The 19,115-nt window shown below is 44.5% G+C and overlaps 1 protein-coding gene across 1 annotated transcript in view; it reads left to right on the top strand.

The window, feature by feature from the left end:
• LOC141110170 (uncharacterized) overlaps nt 1-17,392 on the top strand; it is a gene marked incomplete at its 5' end in the record, with an annotated part of 36,564 nt that extends 19,172 nt beyond the window's left edge. Inside the window, 3 exon segments of the mRNA XM_073601378.1 lie at nt 723-806; nt 16,884-16,988; nt 17,186-17,392. Of these exon segments, the coding sequence (XP_073457479.1) occupies nt 723-806; nt 16,884-16,988; nt 17,186-17,284 (288 nt within the window).
• Between the last annotated feature and the right edge of the window lie 1,723 nt (nt 17,393-19,115).

Here is a 19,115-nt window from a genome sequence, read left to right as displayed (position 1 = left end):
TTCGGAAATATCCAAATTTACGAATTTTTGCAAATATTCAGAAATTCGAAAAAATTTGAAAATTCGGACATTTGGAAATTCGGAAATCCAAAAACCTGAAAATTCTAAAATCTGAAATAATAACTAACTAATAATGACTTAACTATTACATTATAGGTATTGGAATTTCCTTTCAAATTTGGCTGTTAGTGAACGTAACGAATACAAATTTTTCCAAAGTTATGAATTATCTGTAATAACGAATGCCGTATCTAAACGAATGTAACGTAACTAATTAATAATAAATAACAATAATAATAAAAACGTATTATTAATTTGTTCCGTTCCATTTGTTTAGATGCGGCATTCTTTATTTCGGATAATTCGTAACTTCAGAAAAATTTGTATTCGTTATGTTCACTAACAGCCAAATTTGAAAGGAAATTCCAATACCTATAATTTAATAGTTAGTTATTTTTCTATTATTTTTTTATTTATATTATTTATTTCAAAATTTCGGATTTTCGTTCTTTTTAGGATATTCCTTTCTTATTTTCTATTTTTCGAAAAAAAAACAAAAAACGAATGAAACAAAAACTTACAAATTTTTCGGCAGTGCACATCCCCAATGTTTCCATGCTTGCCCTTCCACTAGGATTTTGATACTTCCTACCCAGCACTTTGGCAGCATTTATCTAACATAGCCTCCTTTTCAGACATATTTTGTGTCATTCTTTTTGTAGGTTATTGGGAAACAAAGTAAAATGATTGCAGGAAAGCTGGAAACATATGAAAACACTGGGAAACAACTAACAGCTACGCTACAGGTAAGACACACACAGCTCATCGATGTGTTCAGCAAGTTTTTAACGTGTACAGCTTTTTATTGTTTTTTTTTTTTTTTTTTGGCACACTGCAGGATAAACCAAATCCTTGCAAAAATGTATATTTACAAGTAAAATTTAGTATTTTACAGCTGAACTCTAGACATTTTTATTTTTTTAGTTGAGTCAATGGTGCTCCAGGCGAGCAGAGTCTAGTAGATAAAGAGGGGGGGAAAAAAGTAATGAAAGATCCTTCTAAGAGCGATATTCAGTTTTAGGTATGTGAAAAGTATGGTAAGAAGTCTACAGCCGTGCCCAAAAGATCTTTTTGTCAGATGTTACTATGGTATACTGAAGTATAATTACAAGCATTTCATAAGTGTCAAAGGCTTTTATTGACAATGACATGGAGTTTATGCAAAGAGTTAATATTTGCAGCGTTTTCTTTTTCAAGACCTCTGTAATCCTCCCTGGCATGCTGTCAATTAACTTCTGCTTGGAGGTTGTCAGAATTTGTTGGGTTTTTTGTTCACCCGCCTCTTGAGGATTGACCACAAGTTCTCGATGGGATTAAGGTCTGGGGAGTTTCATGGCCATGGACCCAAAATTTCAATGTTTTGTTCCCCAAGGCACTTAGTTATCACTTTTTCCTTATGGCAAGGTGCTCCATCGTGTTGGAAAAGGCATTGTTCCTCACCAAACTGGATGGTTGGGAGAAGTTGCTCTTGGAGGATGTTTTGTACCATTCTTTATTCATGGCAAGGCAAAATTGTGAGAAAGCCCACTCCCTTGGCTGAGAAGCAACTCCACCCATGAATGGTCTCAGGATGCTTTACTGTTGATGATGGTAGTGCTCACCTTTTCTTCTCTGGACAAGGTTTTTTTCTGGATGCCACAATCAGAAAGGGGATTCATCAGAGAAAATGACTTCCCCCCCCCCCAGTCCTCAGCAGTACAATCCCTGTACCTTTTGCAGAATATCAGTCTGTCCCTGACGTTTTTCCTGAAGAGAAGTGACTTCTTTGCTGCCGATGTCCTCACACACCTGCCTGCTGCCATTCCTGAGCAAGCTCTGCACTGGTGGTGCCCCGATCCCGCAGCTGCATTAACTGTAGGAGACGGTCCTTGCGCTTGCTGGACTTCCTTGGGCACCCTGAAGCCTTCTTCACTTCCTCACACCTGTATGCACTCAGCCAACCTGCCCCCTCACATGTGTGTGTGTGTGTGTGTGTGTGTGTGTGTGTGTGTGTGTGTCTATATATATATATATATATATATATATAATAAAAAGAAAGCTGTGCTAAAAGAAATAGAAGTATGTCCAAAAAATTTCTTTATGAACATCCAATGGAAGCACTTAAGATCTTGCAAATGATGTGCACATATAAACAAGGTGAAGTGCCGACCACCGTAGCTGTAGATTAGGCTTACCAGACAGCAAGCAATAAAGGCAGATGGCTTGCAACCCAGCCGGGGCCTTTAAATGTTGCAGATGATCACAATAGGGATGGTGATTTAAATAGTTGAAATTTCTCACTCGCTCCAGCTAAGATATCCGTTCCCTCAGTATATAACCCAAAAGAGAAAAGAACTGGCCATAGTGTAATATATCCAAGGTAACTTTAATAAAACGTAGTATTGCACTTACAGTTAAGAAGTAATAGTATCGCGTGTAAAAAAGGACACTTCACCTTGTTTATATGTGCACATCATGGTGTTTGCAAGATTTTAAGTGCTCCCATTGGATGTTCATAAAGAATTTTTTTAGGACATACTTCTATTTTTTTTAGCGGAGCTTTCTTTTTATTATATTGGACTTTCTGTGTTATCGCACTGCATGCTGCTGCTTTCTTATTGTTGTATTCAATGACATATTTTTTCAGCACATTTTTTTTCTTTATGTAATTTGTATATATATGACATGTGTGCACACACACCCTTCACTTGTAAGAAGGTCTTCCTAGTCTCAGCTCTTGTTTCCACATGTCACTGAGACACAGATAGCTGAATACAGTACAGGGAGCACACACAAGAGGTGCAGATGCAGGAAGTAGCCAGAGGTGACAACAAAGAACCAGATGTCGGCTCAATGACACAGAGCAGCAGAAGCTGCCGACTCTCAGGCATACAGAAAGCCAGTGCAGCCATTGAGCGCCCTGCACTCGCCCAGGCCCCCTACAAGTTTTTGTAACAAGATAATCAGTGTTATTCACTTAACCTGTTAGTGGTCATAAAGTTATGGTTGATTAGTTGTTCAGTCGTGTCTGACTCTTCGTGACCTCATGGACCATAGCGTGCGCCACGCTTTTCTGTCCTCCACTGCCTCCCACGCATTAAGGTGAAAAAACTTCTGACAGTGACCGCCCCCCTAGCCCCCCGTTTTACTCACCTGAGCCCTGTAATTCCCACGACGGAGACACGCTCTTTCCCTGTGCCCAGGGTTCTCGGCTCTTGTTTGGATAGATTGATAGCAGCGCAGCCATTGGCTCCCGCTGCTGTCAATCAAATTCAATGATGCGGGTGCCGGGGCCGAGTCCTACATTCTGCGTCTATGGATGCAAATGCTGGATTCGGGAGCACGCCCGCAAGGTGACCCCCTGGGAGACCCCCTGGGAGAGCGCTTCTCCTAGGGGGTTATACGATGTGGGGAGGAGCTGATAGTGCCGACGAGGGACCCCAGAAGAGGTTGATTGGGGCCACTCTGTGCAAAATGAACTGCACAGTGGAGGGTTACGTATGACATATTTGTTATTTAAAAAAAAAAGAAGCTTTACAATCACTTTAACTTCATGTTCGTTGTTTCGATGATGCTATCCATCCATCTTTTCTTCTGTCGTCCTCTTCTCTTTTTTCCTTCCATGTTTCCCAGCATCAGGGTCTAATGAGTCCTCTCTTCGCATTAGTTGGTCAAAGTATTAGAGTTTCAGCTTCAGGATTTGGCCTTCCAGTGAATATTCAGGGTTGATTTTTTTCAAGATTGACTGGTTTGACCTTCTTGCCGTCTAAGGGACTTTCAGGAATCTTCTCCAACACCATAGCTCAATAGCATTAATTCTTCCGTGTTCAGCCTTCCTTATGGTCCAACTTTCACAGCTATAGGTTACTACTGGGAATACCATAGCTTTGACCATACAGCACTTTGTCGGTAAGGTGATGTCTCTGCTTTTTATAATGTTGTCTGTTTGCCATTGCTTTCCTCCCACGAAGCAAGTGTCTCCTAATTTCATGGCTACAGTCACCGTCTGCCATGACCTTGGAGGCTACGAAGATAAAATCTGTCACTGTTCCCATTTCTTCTCCTTATATTTGCCAAGGAGTGATGGGACCAGTTGCCATGATCTTAGTTTTCTTAATGTTCAATTTCAGGCCAGCTTTTGCGCTTTCCTCTTTGACCTTCATTAAGAGACTCTTTAGTTCTTCTTCACTTTTTGCCATTAGTGTGGTATTGTCTGCATATCTTAGGTTGTTGGTAATTCCCCCGATGATCTTAATTCCAGCTTGTGATTCGTCAATCCTGGCATTTCGCATTAAGTACTCTGCATATACCGTATTTATCGGCGTATAACACGCACTTTTTTCCCCTTAAAATCAGGGGAAAATCGTGGGTGCGTGTTATACGCCGATCCCCGCTGTGATCTATCGGAGCGATCGCAGCCGACATTCACATAGCGTGTAGTTTTAAATATGGCGCCGCGGAGTTCGGAGGGACTCAGCGGAGCTGAACGAGCGCCGCCGAGATGCACATAGTCGGCTCTTTCCAGCGCCGCTCACAGTCCCGCCCAGTCCCGCCATTGGACCTGTGTTATGTCCATCATAGGGCAGGACTGTGAGCGGCGCCGGAAAGAGCTGAGTACACTCGACTATGTGTGTGTATCTCGGCGGCGCTCGTTCAGCGCCACCGAGCCCCCCCCCCGAACTCCGCGGCGCCATATTTAAAACTACATGCTATGTCTGTCGGCGGCGATCTTTCAAGCGATCTGTCCAAGCATGTAATGGACACTGGGGGCAAGGCTGCACTGACCACTGGGGGCAAGGCTGCACTGACAAGGCTGCAATGGACACGATAAAGCTGCATTGATGGGCATTTTAATGTAAGTTTTTTTTCCTTAAACTTCCCTCCTAAAAGTTTTTTTCCTTAAAATTCTCTCCTAAACTTGGGGTGCGTTTTATACGCTGATAAATACGGTAAGTTAAATAAGTAGGGTGACCATGTACACCCTTGCCGCACTCCTTTCTCAATTTGTAACCGGTCAGTTGTTCCATGTCCTGTTCTAACTGTTGACCATTTGGGACAAGTCCTTTATTAAAAAAAAATAAATAAAAAAAAACTGTCCCATGATTTCCATTCATCTTCGATCACAGTGTCCGACGGCCTGAGAAAAAAAAGGAAAAAATTCCACCTCCATGGGAGGCTCCCGCTGACTGCACGCTTTTGACACTTTTCTTTGGTGAATGTGTAGGGGTACAATGTACCCGATACCCATTCACATGGGGGGGCTGGGATCTGGGGGTCCCCTTGTTAAAGGGGGGCTTCCAGATTCTGATAAGCCCCCCCACAACCACTGGGCAAGGGTTGTGGGGATGAGGCCCTTGTCCCCCATCAACATGGGGGGGGGGGGGGGTGTTCGGCTCATCCCTACGCCGGGGGTTACTGCTGCTTTTTCCAGAAATTTCACAGCTATTAGTAAAACTTCTACCTCACTTTAAAGTGGAAGTAAACGCCCATACATGCGTTATACCTATAGGTAAGCCTATAATAAGGCTTATCGATAGGTACTGTAAATATCTCCTAAACGTGTGCCATTTAGGAGATATTTACTTTACATGCAGTCGGTGATGTCACCGGTGCATGCACTCTAAAGGAACAGCGGCTCCTGTGCGCATGCGTGGGAGTGCCTTCATCTGCTCACTCGCACAGCCGAAGTCCACGAACCCGGAAAGAAGACAGAGTGAAGATGGAAGCTCCTTCACTGGTGACAGCGTGCCCCTGGGAGGGCTTCGTTGTAAGTTAAGGTTCACATAATGTGCTAGTATGCAATGTAACACATTATGGCATTGCCTTGCAGGTTTAAAAAAAATAAACACAGTTTACCACCGCTTTAATAGGGAAGTATTCAAGTGTACTTTATTGATCTATAAACCTTTAATTTTATATTTTGTAGAAATGGGTTACTCTTTACTATGTACAAGGAGGAATTTTTGAGATCTGAAAGATTGATGGATTATATGTAAAACTAAAAACAGGTGGATGATATTCCAAAATAACCTACCCCATTACCTTACCTTCCTATGGTACCTGGGTGTGAACACAGAGGGAAGGATAGGTCAGCTCCAAAGTAAACCTTTAGCCCCACATTCTAATGTTCTCAGACCATGGCTGAGGACACTTTTGGGTTCATTTGCTAAAACTGGAGAGTGTAACATCTGGCGCAGCAGCTCTGCATAATAACCTATCTTCCAGGGTTTATTTTTTTTCTATTTCTATCCAAACTGAAGTTAGAAGCGGATTGGCTGCCATGCAAAGCTGCACCAGATTTTGCACTCCCCAGTTTTAGTAAATCAACCCCGTCTATGCCCTGGTTTCTTTGTATGGCAGGACATATACTGTTAACCGGTGTACAGAGTATGTCTGCAGGAGATCTTCAAGCTGAGGAGCAGCAGCACAGCTAGTAAAATGGAGAATTTGGTAGAGGTTGCCCAAGTGTCCACAGCATAGCAGAGTAAGAAACTTTTACATCAGGTGAAAGTGTGTCTATGTATATTTATTTTGCACACACCTTGCCAATTTAGGTGGATAAATGTTTTGTTATATTTCTAGTATTTTAAAGGCAACAGGCTTCATTCTTAAAATGTTTGAGTTGTTAATACAACCTTTTTTTTGTGATTGAAATTTGTTTTTTTTAAAGGAGTGTTCTATTTACTGCACGCATACATTTAATGTGGTTATAAAGATAAAAGGTTTTACCTTTCATGCATCCTATGCACTAGCTCAGTGGTTCTCAACTCCTGTCCTCAGGACCCACTAACAGGCCAGGTTTGTGAGATAACTGAAATACCGTCACTCACAGCCACGCCTCCTGGCCCCGCATTGGGCCACTGTTCTGTCTATCATATGAGCAGGGCCAGGAGGCGTGGCTGTGAGTGACGGAGCACCGGATACACAGGAGATCGAGGCTCTGTGTAATTCAGTGGCGCTCGCTCCTCCTCTTCCCTCTGAGACAGCAGGGATAATCCAACACTGGCGAGGCTGCAGATGGGCACTGAGCAGGGTGCATTAATGAGCTGTGACCCTAATTTTGCTTCAACGTTCTTTATTTAAAATGTACGTTTTTTATTTCCTTAACCAGTTACCAACCGGCCCATAGCCGAATGACGGCTGCAGGGCGGTTGGATAACTCTGGGAGAACGTACTATGACGTCCTCCCAGAATTTCCCTCTCGCGCGCCCCCTGGGGCGCGCACCCGAACACATCCGTGACCGCCGGGTCCAGAGGACCCGGCGCATCACGGATCCCGGTAAATGGCCGCTGATCGCGGCCGTTTACCATGTGATCGCACCGTCAAATGACGGCGCGATCACATGTAAACAGACCGGCGTCATCTGACGACGCCGGTTCCTCTCCTCCCCTCCTGTGTACTGATCGGTACACTGTGAGCGGGGAGGGGGATGGATGGATGTCTGCAGCGCTGTGGGCTGTATGTGTAGTGCCCACAGCGCTGCACAGAGACATCCATCCATCCATGCTCAGCCATCCCTAATGCTCTGCAATACCCCCACAATACTCTGCAATGCTGTGCAATGCCCCCACAATACTCTGCAATGCTGTGCAATGCCCCCCGCCATGCTCCCCGCCATGCTCTGCCATGCCCCCCGCCATGCTCTGCCATGCCCCCCGCCATGCTCTGCCATGCCCCCCGCCATACTCTGCCATGCCCCCCGCCATACTCTGCCATGCCCCCCGCCATACTCTGCCATGCCCCCCGCCATACTCTGCCATGCCCCCCGCCATACTCTGCCATGCCCCCCGCCATACTCCGCAATACCCCACCATACCCTGCCATACCGAGCCATGCTCAGCTGTACTCGCCCTCTGTATGTGGCCAGGCTGTGGAAGTCTCACACATGTGGTATCGCCGTACTCAGGAGGAGCAGGAGAATCTATTTTGGGGTGTCATTTTTGGTATGTACATGTTATGTGGTAGAAATATTGTATAAATGGACAACTTTGTGTTAAAAAAAAAAAAAAAAAAGCGTTTTAACCACTTCCCGCCCGCCGGCCGTCATACAACATCCTTGACTTTGTGCGGGGATATCTGAATGATGGGTGCAGCTACAGGCATCATTCAGATATCAGCTTTTTCAGCCGGCAATTCCCTACACCATGAGAACGATCATAGCAGCTGTTCCACTGCTTGATCGTTCTTACGGGAGGCGAGAGGGGATGTCCCCCCTCCCGCGCTTCTACCGACTCACCGCTACGATTGAAGCCAGGATCGTTTTTTTTTTTTTTTAAATTTCAGGCTTCCCAGCCTAGAGGTGAGATGTGGGGTCTTATTGACCCCATATCTCACTGTAAAGAGGACCTGTCATGCCATATTCCTATTACAAGGATGTTTATATTCCTTGTAATAAGAATAAAAGTGGTCAAAATTTTTTTTTTTTTTTTGGAAAAAAGCATCAAACTAAAATAAATAAAGTAAAATGAACAATAAAAAAAAAAAAAAAAAATTTTAAAGCGCCCCTGTCCCTGTGTGCTCGCATGCAGAAGCGAATGCATACGTAAGTCCCGCCCACATATGAAAACGGTGTTCAAACCACACATGTGAGGTATCGCTGCGATCGGTAGAGCGAGAGCAATAATTTTGGCCCTAGACCTCCTCTGTAACTCAAAACATGTAACCAGTAAAAAATTTTTTTTTTTCTCAAATAACATTTTATTGATCCAAAAGTCAGGTAAGTTACAAAGACAATGATATCTTGTTGTATAAGATTTGCCATGCCGGAGGCAAAACCGGCAAGTAGTCGGTATCAAGAGAAAAACATTCAGTTGTATAAAGCTTAGATTAGTAACCATATACTGTGCAATAATCAACATATGCATATAGACGTGTAACCTTACATCATCCAGTAAACATAAGGAATAAAAGAAAGAGTAGAGAAGAAAAGGAAGAAGAGGGGAGGGGAGGGAGGGAGAGGATGGGGGAGGCTCCACCTGTGGCTCAAGGAGGATCTTCTCGTCTATGCCAGTCTTCCCAGACCTTATCATGTGTTTCCAATCTGTCTTGCAATCTAGCAGTCATTTTTTCCATTAGCTCTATATCCTTGATTCTGGCATATAGATCTGTTGAGGTAGGCGGGTCCCTTCTTTTCCAGTAGAGGGCTATGAGACACCTCGCGGCTGTCAGGATGTGCCGAAGCAGTTTCTTGGAGTGCTTAGGTATCTGTAAGCCAGATACTCCCAAGAGGAATAATTTAGGGGTTCTGGGAACCTGTACTCCCAGCAAGTGGGTTAGTAAGGATTGCGCCTCCCTCCAGAAGGGCTCTATCTTGGGGCAGGACCAGTAAATGTGATATAGTGTTCCCCTTTCTCTCTGACATCTCCAACATCTATCTGAGCTAGAGGGGTAGATGGCTCGGAGGACATCAGGGGTCATATACCAAAAGAAAATGATTTTATAGGCGTTTTCCTTATAGAGTGTGCAGAGAGAGCTTTTAGCTGCTTGAGACCAAATTGTTTGCCAGGTTGCTTCTGGTATTTCTTCTCCCAGTGCTCTTTCCCATCTCAACATGTATGCATGTTTACCCTGGGTGGCAATACAATATGAATTTAGCACCTTGTATATATCTGAGATTAGTCCTCGACGTGCGGAGCCCTCTAACATCAGGTTCTCAAATACGGTTGGAGTTGAGAATTGTAAATTCGGGGCTATTGACTGGGCATAGTGCCTGATCTGTAGATACCCATAAAACACCTGACGGGGGAGGTTAAATTTCCGTTGGAGATCGATGAATGAGAGCAATTTGCGCGTGCAGGGGTGCACTAGATGACCAAAATGGAACAAATTTCTGATTGCCCATGGTGAGGACATTTGATGTGTAAGGCCTGCAGGCAGTCTGGGGTTATAAAGAAAGGATGTGAGGAGAGATCTCTCCGAGCCCAGTTTATGAGTTCTGGAAAGTTTACGCCAGAGAGAGCGAAGAAGAGACATAGGACCCAGGAGCCGGGTCGATTCCACCTCCACATTTGCATTCCAGAGTAAGCTATTTGGGTGTATGGGTGCCAGCCAGATTTTTTCAATTTCAGTCCATCTATTGTAAGACCGTTGGGGAAACCAGGTCGCCAGGGCCCGCAATTGGGCTGCTTGGTAATACTTGTTCAAGTCGGGAAATGCCAGTCCACCCTCTGAGCGCGCCGCCACTAATACTGATTGAGGTATTCTGTGCCTCCCGTAGTTCCAGACAAACCTCACCAGATCCGCCTGAAGTTTCCTCAGATCTGAACGAGGGACCGGAATGGGAAGCGTCTGGAAAAGGTACAGAAGTTTGGGAAGGATGGTCATCTTTACAGAGGCCACCCTCCCCAGGAGGGATATATGGTGGACCTTCCATTTTTGTAGCAACTCCCTTATAGATCTATAGAGGGGAAGGAAGTTGGCTCTATAGAGGGTGGTGTACGACGGGGTGATCTGCACTCCTAAGTATTTAAGGGCTGTAGTTTTCCAGTGGTAGGGGAAGCATTGTTGTAGATGTTGAACCTCTACTGGAGGGATATTTATGGGAAGGGCCTCTGACTTAGACGCATTTATTTTGTAACCGGATAGAGAACGATATAAATCTAGCTCAGCATGTAAATTAGGGAGTGATATCCTAGGTTGAGTCAGGGTAAGTATAATGTCGTCCGCGAATAGTGCTAGTTTAAAATCCCTGCCCCGTACCGGAACCCCGTGTATATTTGGATTTTTACGCACTGCCGCTGCCAGAGGCTCCACACATAGTGCAAATAACAATGGCGAGAGAGGGCATCCCTGGCGCGTTCCGTTAGCTATCGAAAAAGCTGATGATAGGGCAAAGGGTGTCTTAACCTGAGAGGAGGGATTTGTATATAAGTGTTGTATGGCCCGCAAAAAGGGGCCCTGGAACCCCATGTGTTTCAGTGTGGCAAACAGGAACGGCCATCCAAGGCGATCAAAGGCCCTTTCGGCATCCAGCCCTAGGACCAATGTTTCTAGGCCGTCCCTGTTTGCCACCTCTATGAGATCAATAATCCGTCTCGTATTGTCCCCTGCCTGACGGAGGGGGACAAAGCCCACTTGATCCTTATGTATTAAGGAGGGAAGTATTAGGTTCAGTCGCATCGAGAGGAGCTTGGTAAAAATTTTTAAATCAGAGTTTAGTAGTGCGATTGGCCTATAACTTGCGCATAATGAAGGATCTTTTTCAGGCTTAGGGATCAGCGTGAGGAATGATCTCTGCATGTCTGAAGGAATAGGGGTTTGCTGGAGGAAGGCATTGTACAATCTGCACATATGGGGCAGGAGGACCGGGAGAAATGTCTTATAATATTCATAAGGGAGGCCATCGGGGCCGGGGGACTTTCGTGACGGTAAACTTTTAATGGTGGCTGTCAGTTCTTCTACCGATATCGGGGCGTTAAGGGAAAGTAAATCAGATGCCTGAAGTTTAGGAATATTACTGTCTACTAAATATTGTTGCATACGCTCAGCTAAGTCAGGGGAAAGTGGGTCGTGTGGAATTTCAGGGTCATTATATAGGGCTGTGTAGAATTCTCCGAAAGCCTGAGCTATATCCTGGGGGTGTGAGAGAAGTGTATCTCTTCTATTTTTTATTTGATGAGGGGTGGTCATATGTGATCTTTCTGACAGTTTACGTGCTAGTAATGAGTGGGCTTTATTGCCTTTGTCGTAGTACGTTTGTTTTAGTCTAAGGAGAGCTTTCTCTACCTGGCCTAACGCTAGATCCCGAAGTGTAGTACGCAAGCAAACAATTTTTTTAAGAAGGGTTAGGGATGGCGAAGTCTGTAGTTGGGATTCTAAGGTTTTAAGATCCTTCTCCGCCTGAAGTTTGGATGCCTTTGCATCTTTCTTCATGGCTGAGGATAGTGCTATACACCGCCCCCTGAGGACCGCCTTGTGGGCCTCCCAGAGAGTGGCAAGAGTAACATCTGGTGTGTCATTTTCAAGAAAATAGTTTTGTAAGGTTGACTCGAGTTCTAGTTTAGATGGGGTGTGTTGTAGAAGAAAGTTGTTTAGTTGCCAGTGACATGGTTTACGTGTATAGGTACCCATCTTCAAGGACATAGTCACAGGGGCGTGGTCAGACCAGGAGATGGGTAGGATCTGAGCGTCCACAGTGGCGCGAAGGGTGGCATTGTTAACAAATAGGTAGTCTATACGAGAGTGCATGCGGTGAGGAGAGGAGTAAAATGTATATTGTCTGTCACCTGGGTGTAGTGCCCGCCATATATCAAAAAGAGCATAGCGTCTAGTGAGTTGGCGAAATAATTGTGCTTCCCGAGCCACTCGGGCTTGGGGTTCTGTGGGGTTCATTACATGGCGATCTAGACCAACCGACTGACATAAATTAAAGTCTCCTCCAATGATCAAGTAGTCGTTGGGGGATTTAAATATGCGCGCTAGTACTCTAGTTAAAAAGTGTATTTGATGGGTATTAGGGGCATATAGTACACAGATAGTGACCCCTTGATCTTGCCATTGGCCCCGTAAAATAATGTAGTGTCCCTGTGGGTCTATAAGAGATTCAGTGCATTTGAAGGGGGAGCCCTTTTTGAACAAGATCGCCACTCCGGCTTTTTTGCGGGGACTAAACGCCTGGTAAACCTGAGGATAGTATCTGGATGCAAATGTGAAGGCGCCTCCCTTATTAAAATGTGTTTCTTGCAGCAGGGCCACATCCGCCCCAGACTGCCTGAGTTCCCTCGTAACTAGATGCCTTTTTTTATTTGAATTTAGGCCGTGAACGTTAAGTGATATTATTTTAACCATAATTGAGGGTATGTGTGAGCTCAGCGTTACTTAGCTTATCCAGCCGCGAGAGTGTCTCATTATCCAAGGAGGTGAGGGATCCATACTTAGGACATGTCCGGTCAGCCCTCCCGAGCCGATGATGTGCCAGGGGAAGGGAAAGAAAGGGGGAGAGAAAAAAGAAAAGGAGAGTGGAAAGAAGAAAAGAGATATTAGTTATCAACACAATCAAAAGAAGCAAACATTGCAAAAAGACCCCAAGCAATCCAGATTGCCCGGGATCAAGTAAGTTCCAATAAGTCTCCCCGGGCGGGCCTCCCATAAAGAGTCCAGTCCGGGGGGACATAGAGAACCCAACTGTCAAATACAGCAGTATTCAGAGAACCTCCTATAACAATAGGAAATAAAAAGGGGAACTTTGGTTAGGTAAACCTAAAGGGGGACTAGTGACCAGAGAAACTACTACTGTCAAGTCTCCAACCGAAAGTGCCTGATGTGAAGCAGGAATTAACAGGCTTTGGGCCTAAGAAGGGGGGGTTGCAAATATAGCTGATGGGTGGGCCAGGGGGGGGCCCAATATGGCAATCATCCATTCCTATGCTTAGTGGACCCTCTAGGAGAGTCTCTGTCCCTGGGACGTTTTGTTGGAGATATCTTCTGCCAGATCACCGGCGGGGGCGTTGGTGTTTCTACCAAGTCCCATTCTTGAAGACGGGGGACAGGAATTTCTAGGGTGTTGCAAAAGTTATCCAAGTCCTCCGGGTAGCGCAAGATGGCGGATTTTCCTTGGTGGCGGGCCGTTAAACTGAAAGGAAAGCCCCATCGATAAGTTATGCGGTTCTCCTGTAGTGAGGCTAGTAGAGGCTGGAGAATTCTACGCTTTTGTAGGGTGATCCAGGAAAGATCAGGGTATAGCTGTATAGGCGCATTTCCATGAACAACCTTCCTGGCGTCTCGGGCCTTTCGCATGATGTCTTCCTTTAAGGGGAAGGAGTGGACTCTGCATATGACGTCACGTGGTCTGGAGGCAGGTCCCTTGGGTCGTAGTGCACGGTGGGCTCTGTCCATCTCTATGGGTTTATTCAGGGGGTCCCCCAATAAGTTGTTAAATAAAGATTGCAGGGTTTCGTGGAGATCCTCCGGGCCCTCCGATTCTGGTAGTCCTCTAATCCGAATGTTGTTCCTGCGACCCCTATTATCTAAATCTTCAATATGGCGTTGCATATTTCTGAGCATTAGGTGGTGATCAGCTCCTTGCATTTGAGTGCGATGTATAGCAAGTTTGGTCTCCTGAATCTCCTCTTCAGCCATCTCCACTCTCTCAGATAGGTGTTTGAGGTTGGCATGAATTGTTTGGATTTCCGCCCTGCATGCGGATTTAACTTCTTCAATAAGGAGTTTAAAGTCCTCTTTAGTGGGTATGGCTTGGAGACATGCTTGCCATGTAGTGTTTTGTTGGATTTGTGGGTCATCATCCATGTGTTGTTGGGGACAATGCAAGAAAGGGGGCTCCCCTCGTGGAGCAAGGGGGGGCTCAGTTTCTGGTGCTCCACTAGGCTGAATATGGGTGCCCTGTATGTTACCCCCTCTCAAGAAAGGGGGATGAGAAGCAGTTATTGCGCCTTCTCTGTGGTTCAGATTTGGAGAGTTAGTCACTTGTGCATAGGACAGTGCCTGATCCATGCCTCTTTCTGTCGTGGTGGAGGTGTTATGCCGCGCTTGTCTTTGTGGCTGAGGTAGGCCCATGACATAGTGGCGTTCCTGCAGGGGGTTGCTTTCCCCTGTTTGTTTTGTGAGCTGGGGTCCCAAGGCGTACTCCGGCGCCGGTAGTGGGGGAAAGTCTCCCGAAGTCAGTGAGGGTGAGGGGGACCCCCTCCTTCCTGCTGAAAGAGCCGGGTCTGAGGCCGTTCGTAGCAGCCGCGGGTAGGCCTCAGAGCACTGGGTATAGCTGACTGCTGTGAGGCCTTGTGTAGTGTCTCGGGGGTCGTGCTGTATCCCATTATGGGGCATATAAGGTTGTGATGGACTCACCCCTCCTGGGTCTCGGGTGCCCGAACCGCTCCTCTCCCGATCCAGCACCAGCGTGTTCTGTGGGTACAGCAGCGGAGGAGAGTTCGGCGGCTGCTGCGGCATCGTGGAGAGAGAGCATGGCGGCGGCGCCATCTTGTCCATCCCGCCGTCGGAGCCGGAGGGAGGTTTAAAGTACTCCCGGAGGGTCGTTGAGGGTCCGGAGGGTGGCGCGGATGGTCCCCTGGGGTTAGAGGAGCGGGTTCTCCGATTTCCACCCATATACAGGTGCTTAAAATCCCCTTAATAGGCCGTTAGGCTGCAGGTCGGTGGAGAGCTACAGGATCAAGCGTCCATACAGGGCAGCTTCCGGTCACGCCCCCAGTAAAAAATTTTAAAGCGTCGCCTATGGGGGATTTTTGAGTAGCAAAGTTTGGCGCCATTCCACAAGCGCGTGCAATTTTGAAAGGTGACATGTTGGGTATCTATTTACTTGGCGTAACTTCATCTTTCACATTATGCAAAAACATTAGGCTAACTTTACTGTTTTGGTTTTTGTAAAGCACAAAAAAAACGTTAAAAAATTGCTGCGCAAATACCGTGCGAGATAAAAAGTTGCAACGACCGCCATTGTATTCTCTAGGGTCTTTGCTAAAAAAACATATATAATGTTTTGGGGTTCTATGTAATTTTCTAGCTAATAAATGATGATTTTTACATGTAGGAGAGAAATGTCAGAATTGGCCTGGGTGCTCCAGAACGCCTGAAGGTGCTCCCCTGCATGTTGGGCCTCTGTATGTGGCCACGCTGTGTAAAAGTCTCACACATGTGGTATCACCATACTCGGGAGTAATAGCAGAATGTATTTTGGGGTGTAATTTGTGGTATGCATATGCAGTGTGTGAGAAATAACCTGCTAATATGACAATTTTGTGGGGAAAAAAAAAAAAAAAGTAAAAAAAACCCCTTGATTTTGCAAAGAATTGTGGGAAAAAATGACAACTTCAAAAAAACTCACCATGCATCTTTCTAAATACCTTGGAATGTCTTCTTTCCAAAAAGGGGTCATTTGGGGGGTATTTGTACTTTTCTGGCATGTTAGGGTCTCAAGAAATTAGATAGGCCGTCAGTAATTCAGGTGTGATCAATTTTCAGATATGCGCACCATAGCTTTTGGACTCTATAACTTTCACAAAGACCAAATAATATCCACCGATTTGGGTTAATTTTACCAAAGATATGTAGCGGTATAAATTTTGGCCAAAATATATGAAGAAAAATTACTAATTTGCAAAATATTATAACAGAAATAAAGAAAAATGTATTTTTTTTTTACAGATTTTTCGGTCTTTCTTTTACGGCGCAAAAAATAAAGAACCCAGCGGTGATTAAATACCACCAAAATAAAGCTCCATTTGTGTGAAAAAAAGGACAAAAATTTCATATAGATACAGTGTTGCATGACTGAGTAATTGTCATTCAAAATGTGAGAGCACCAAAAGCTGAAAATTGGTCTGGTTAGGAAGGGGGTTTAAGTGCCCAGTTGTCAAGTGGTTAAACTTCCCCCCTAAAATTGGGGTGCGTGTTATCATTTGTGATGTACCGTATTTATCGGTGTATACAATTTGCTGTTCAGTGATTGCAGTATTATAGTCTGCATCTCCCCAAGGTAATGCTCAAAATCTGGCCTGTTAGTGGGTCCTGAGGACAGGAGTTCAGAACCACTGCACTAGCTGATCCTGCCCCATCGATCAACTTGTGTACAGCCAGCCTGTCGGGTTTTTTGAAAACGAACGAATGCAGGCACCACATCTAATGATTGCTAAGCTGCATTATTAAATTTTTCGTTTAATACCACTTTAAAAATTGTACTTGCTCTCCACTATGACATGATTGGTGGGTATAGGGATGCCCATGGAGAATATGCACAGGTTGGGAGGTCATGCACTCAAATAAAAAACGCATGTATGGAGAGAAAAGAGCCCTTCACGAGTCTGTATTCTTTTAAATTCCAGTTTAATTCCCTTCTATGTACTAATTGCTGATCATCTAACCAGAGTATTGTTTTTAGGAGATGGAATTATTTTCAAATAGCTTTCGAATTGCATTAAGAAAAGAGGATGGAAAGCATCAGAAGAGGTGGAGTGACACCCTGAGGAATTCAGTGACAGAAGAGGTCAGTGTACTCCATAATACTAATATCTTTACTATAAAAACACCACAGAATATGAAACTGATTCTGCTTTAGTCTTCCCTAATTAAAAGGGTCAGGACTTCCTGAAACATTTCACCCCCTGCTAACCCCACTCTGACCTTTTAAGCCTCTAATAGGATTTCATTTGGCCTTAAGTCTTTTCTTTCTTTCCCTACTAGATGACACAAGTGGCAGAGCGGTACTCTACAGTCCTCAAGCTAAACGCATGTTACCAGACACATCTGCAGGGTCTCCTATTGGACCTCCTGCTAAACTAAAAAGCATAATGACGCTGGTGAAAATTCTCTCTGTACACAACTGACATTCTGATATTTCAAGTGTGCAAAGAAATGTAATTATGTACAAAATAAATATATTCAAAATTATTCTCTTGCAGAAATGTTTTTGTTGTGGCAATGCCTATATCACCTGGCCACAAGATGGCAGCAGAATCACAACCTCACCTTTTTCCAAACTTAAAATTTTCCATATACATATTTACAGCCATTATATACACACACATGCCTGGGAATATTCATTACCCCGTTCCTACCCATTTCTGCAAATACTACCTTACAGTATGTACAGCACAAACCTTTTTGCTTAGAAATTGTAGGAAAGGGTAGCTCCGCCCTCACTCATACCTTATTCCTGTAAACTGAGGCTGAGCCAGAGGCCACAGTACGTAAGTAGCCTACACTGGGAGAATAACCACGCTGCCCATCAGGAGAGGAAAATTACGGTATTTAAAAGGAAATTTTCAGTTTTCGTGACAGACTCAATGGCAGTATACATTGTTGGTCCCCCCCTTTCAGGTGTATGAGAATCTAACTAATGGGCACTTGCTCTTAAAAAAAAGAATAAGTTCACCTTTTTTAACATGTTACACCTATCTTTAGGGTGTAACATTTTAGGATTGCACTCCCCAGACCCCCCCCCCCCCCCCGCAAGAGTTTTGACAGGAAGATCTTCTACCCCCCATTTACTGCCACTATCTGAAGAAAGTATGTTGCAGCCGGCCATCTAATCCCTCTATGCTGTGACTGCTCTGTGCAGGTTAGTAGCTGGAGGGGGGGGGGGGCAGCACTTGTTAAATCCCTGTCATGTTAGTTTGTGTTCCACTGGGGACATTTCCCTTAACTTCCTGTCCCAGAGATACAGCAGAAATTTAGGTGTCCCCCATTGGAAAAATTTTGGTATGGAGACACATCTAAGTTTAGATTTCTCCTCACTTTCTGTTTTGGTTACAATGATGGCCAGCACAAATACAGGGGTGGAATTCAATGGAGGGGATGCAGACCACAAAAAAAAAATAAATAAAATTTATATATATATATATATATATATATATATATATATATATATACACACACACACACACACACACACACCCTTGACAGAGGGTCCAACTCCTCACTCTATATAAAACTGAAAAAAGTTTTGCCTACAGCAAAAAAAAAAAAAACCCACAGAAATGTCTTATGGAGTACACTGCATACCAATGTATATATGTCTCTGTACAAAACACACAGCCACCCTAGCTGTGCACAACGTGTACTATAACTATTGCTCGTTCACACCGTGTCTGAGCCGTGTTTTTGTATGGTGTGAACAGTGCATATAAAAAAAACACAATTGTTTTCTATGTGGCCTATTCCCACCAAACACAGCTCAACCGCCATAGTGCGAGTAGGAGTTGTTCACATAGATCCATACCCCACCTTACATGCATTCATACAGATGTGTATATATACCGGATTCTTCTTGTACAAATACACTTACCTATTCACATATCCAAGTCTTCATACTTCTAAAGGTGCTTGCACTTAGTTCTTCTGCAATCATATGGGACAAGTACTAGCTGAAATTAGTACATTTAGAAAAAAAAAAAAACATATTTGCTCCCCTAATAAATGGTACATATTGTACATTTTCTGAGAAATGCAATCATGTATCGGTCTGCAAGGCTTTTTATGCATTAGTAACTAAATGGGCTGAAGAATTCATTTAGCCAATCACACATCTGTATAGTGCAGGGGAGGAGAGGACATTGCCTCTTTGCTAACCCACTGAAACTTCATGTATAAGAAAGATCTGAACAAACATCAG

This window comes from Aquarana catesbeiana, linkage group LG10, assembly GCF_042186555.1.
Source record: "Aquarana catesbeiana isolate 2022-GZ linkage group LG10, ASM4218655v1, whole genome shotgun sequence".
NCBI classification, from domain to species: Eukaryota; Metazoa; Chordata; class Amphibia; order Anura; family Ranidae; genus Aquarana; species Aquarana catesbeiana.
Note: the sequence above shows the minus strand (reverse complement) of the source record. Positions and strands in the feature narration are given on the sequence as shown.